Source organism: Syzygium oleosum, unplaced genomic scaffold, assembly GCF_021117445.2.
Source record: "Syzygium oleosum isolate NSW1041296 unplaced genomic scaffold, Sole_v2.1 Sole_v2.45, whole genome shotgun sequence".
In the NCBI taxonomy this organism is placed as follows: domain Eukaryota; kingdom Viridiplantae; phylum Streptophyta; class Magnoliopsida; order Myrtales; family Myrtaceae; genus Syzygium; species Syzygium oleosum.
The window spans coordinates 323,429-327,259 of NW_026607529.1; the positions used below are offsets into that span (position 1 = coordinate 323,429).

The following is a 3,831-nucleotide window of genomic DNA, read 5'->3' on the forward strand; positions in this document are numbered from 1 at the left end:
CCGCTGTCATACGAGTGGATCGCGGGTGATTCCGCCTGACCACGAGATGAATTAATGACTAACCATAAACCTATACCAAACGATCACGCCCATTGGAACTAGCGATCGATCCTCGCGATTAAGTGACAACCGAGGTCGTCACGACCCGAGTGAACTTAAACGTGATTTGATTTAGTATCGGCCACGGGTCGAATGTGCGAATTTTCCCAAAATCCACCCGTTAGTTCGAGATACGTTTAAGTTACGTTAATTAAATTAATCATTAATTAGAGACCAAGTTGGGCATTGAAAATTTAGAAAGTCACGACATAACATTTGGACAACGTTGTTATTAGCATGATCAGCCTTAGAATCGTCCGAATCCTTCAGAAAAATCGAATTTCGACAAGAAATGGAAAATGACCGTTTTACCCTTGGGCCTTTGTTAAGGCCAAGTGTAAATGGAGAAGGGCATTTTGGTCATTTCACCCTCACTTTAGAAATGACAATTTTTGGACAATTTTGCCCTTGGATTTTTGTGAAATTCCCATTTTACCCTTAGATATTTTTGGGAAAGGATTAATCTTGGCCGTTGATTTCAAGATAAGAACGAATCGTAGCCGTCGATTGGAAAGTAGAGAGAGGGGCAAGATGGTCATTTTACCAAAAAGGGACACCAATTATTGGTATATTTAGGCCTTTTTCTCTCTCTCTCCCTTCACTCTCTCTCCCATCTCTCTCAGCACACACTCTCTCTCTCCCTTCCCCACTGGCCGATCGCCCCCTCTCCCCTTGGCCGTACCGCCACCGTCCCGGGCCACCGTTCGCCCATCGGCGCCCGTCTGGTCACCGAGCCGTGCCCTCACCTCCCTCACACCACTGCCGTCTCTCTCTCCCTCCTTCTCGGCGATCTCTCTCTCCCGTGGCCGTGACTAGCCGGCCAAGCAAGCCGTCGCCGCCGTCGCCGATCGCCGCCGTTCAGCCGGACCGCCATAGCCGCCGCGTCCCAGCCGCCTTGTCGCCCTTGGATAGGTTGTGCTTGCTTGGAAATTTCATGTAAGTTACAATCTAAACCCTATTTAGGATATCGAGTATTAACGGGCTCGTTTAGACACGGTTTAGTTTGGTTTTAGGGGCTGAATTGGATGAGGGGCCTTAGGGATGAAATTGTGGTATTTTGGTGGTAAATTAGAGGCCAAATAAGGGCTGTGATAGGCTGATTTGAATGCTGTAATTTTCTATTTGGCACGTAGATTGGATGTTTTGATTTAGCAATTAATTGCGTGAAATTGTCGTGTAGTGTTGTGATAGTTGTGCCATGGTTTACGATGTAAAATGGCATGTTGTATGATGGTTGTATGTTTGTTGTGGGCTGAATTGTGACGGTCGGATTTGATGCATTGGAGTACGTATGATTAATGCCCGAGTATGTGTAAGTGTGAGATTTGAGGCGTGCGATGTGCGTGTGATCACTAAAAAGCTATGAGGCGTGTTTACGCGGGGTACAGATAAAATACGACGTGTTGGCATGTTCGTGTGATCACTAAATCCCTGAGGCGTGTTTACGCGGGGAATTGAACTGGCCTGAGGCGTGTTTACGCGGGTCGTGATACGACTGTAAAGCCTGAGGCTTGTTTACGCAGGCTGTGGAAAGAGAATGAGCATGAGATGTACGATGTGGCAAGTAAGAATGTGATCGAGCCTGAGACGTGTTTACACGGGTTGTGATAAGAATGTGTAGCCTGAGGCGTGTTTACGCGGGCTGTAGAAAGAGAATGAGAATGAGACGTGTGTTGTGGCAAGTGAAAGTGAGATCAAACCCGAGGCGTGTTTACACGGGTCGTTGGAAAGTTAAATGAAAATGGTGTGGTAGTGCATGAATGAGTGTGAAATGTGGAGTTCGGAAATGTCATGTGTTCGACATGTGCTTTTGGGCATGAGAATTTATTTGAAATATGCATGTGGTTGGAATTTGTGTTATTGTGGCTAACGTGCAGGTGGCACGTATTAAAAGCCCAGGTAAGTGCAATTGTGTGCCTGTGATGTGCTTATTGAGTGTTATGGTGTTTTAACTTATCTGGAGGTACGTGTTAGCCTAGGTGGGGTTTAGGGTGTGTACTTGCTGAAATGTGTTCTCATGGTTATTTCAACCAAACAATTTCAGAACCCCGGCCTAAACCATGAATCTTCCACCGCCGCCACCGCAGCGTTTTGGTATTCCGATGCATACCGACCATAATGTGATAGAATATCCGATAGACGAGAATATGACCTAGATCAAGCATACTACCGTAGTCTGGGTAGACATAGGGCAACCTCTTTGGCAAGCCCACACCAATACTGCCTGGTGCTTTCGGGACGGGATAGATGAGTTTGGCCCCGTCCGTGGCTTTGATGTTCCCTTTGACGGAGTAGGGGATTGGGATCCGTCGGCCATTCCCCCTCCCGATGGTGAGATGACTAGTATGGATATTAGTCTCGCCCAGTCAGGACATCAGCACATACCCGCAGCACCCGAACCTTCAGTAGCTGAGCCTGACCCAGAGCCAGAGGAATCACAGGCAGGGTATAATCCTATGGATGTGGATCTAGGTACAATGCTAGAGGAGGAACCCGGAGAAGAAGACCCCGAAGAAGAGCCTGAAGAGGCACCGGAAGAAGAACCCGAAGAGGAACCGGAAGGAGATCCGGAATTAGAACCAGAAGAGCAACCTGAGGATGAGCCAGAGGAAGAGCGGATTGAAGTTTCGCTAGAGTCGGGTGATGAGGACAACCCGATTGAGATCGAGGCTGATTCGGAGTCCTCAGAGGAACAGGTAGCTCAAGGGGATTTAGACTTGGGTTCTGGGGAATCGGACTCGGAGTGGACGCCATCCAAGGGGCGTAGAGGCTAGTTTTAGGGGTAGAATGAAGGTTTTGTAGTGTCCTATTTTTGGAGTTAGGGTTTGCCCAGGCTGCTGATCCTTTTGCCGTCGGTGGTGTAAACTCTAGTAGCTCGGTGTGCATGTATATTATGTGGATTGTAAATGGTGGATATTGTATAAGTTTGAATTTGTGATGGATGTATATTCTCCCTTTTACCCCTAGTTAAATATTGTCTGGGTGCTTGTGGCTTTCGCTAGTGCTTTATCTCTGATATGCAAGTTTGGGTAGGCGTCGTTTCCTGGGACGTCGCACTAGTTCGATCAAAGAGGGATGCCACGAGCTCGATGAGGTTCGGGGCGTGACACTCTGCATGTAAGTCTTCTTCTTGAAGTAGCTTGGAAGGTCTAGGAAAAGTTTCCTTGATGTGGATCTAATAATAGGGAAGCTCTTTAGCTTTGCCCTTCCATACGGACGGATTAATGATGTGATCACCTCGGCTTCTACAGCCTCCATGGTTCTTTTGACCTCGGCCTTGGCCTCCATGGTGATCTTTAGAGCTATCTGGAATATAACCTACTCCGTGTTTTATTCTTGTAGCAAGCGGAGTGATAGGTTCTTTGATTCCTTACGATTTCAATCCAAGACCATTACCGGGAGTAAATCCATACCGGTATAACACCCTTCTAGACATAATGGATGGTGTTGAGAACTCTGGGGATTTTACGATGCAACCCACAGGAATTTGCACCATTGAGATCATTTCGAAGGAATGATAACTTGGTTCTTCTTTCACTTTGGGTTCGACATACGGTATTGAACTCTCTTTATAAGTGGTGAAATCGGTCTCCCCATGTACGGTGATCATCTTGCCATTAATGACGAACCTGACCTTCTGATGGAGACTTAAAGGAATGGCACTAGCCATATAAATCCAAGGTCTTCTGAGTATCAAGTTAAAATTCCTCGGAATATCCACTACTTGGAAGT

The 3,831-nt window shown here is 46.9% G+C and overlaps 1 protein-coding gene across 1 annotated transcript; it reads left to right on the forward strand.

Moving 5' to 3' along the window:
• Positions 1-2,435: 2,435 nt before the first annotated feature.
• On the forward strand, positions 2,436-3,206 carry LOC130136282 (uncharacterized). Its single transcript, XM_056306557.1, has 2 exons — positions 2,436-2,739; positions 3,133-3,206. Exons 1-2 carry the CDS (start codon positions 2,436-2,438, stop codon positions 3,204-3,206), a joined length of 378 nt encoding a protein of 125 aa, XP_056162532.1.
• The last annotated feature ends 625 nt before the right edge of the window (positions 3,207-3,831 follow it).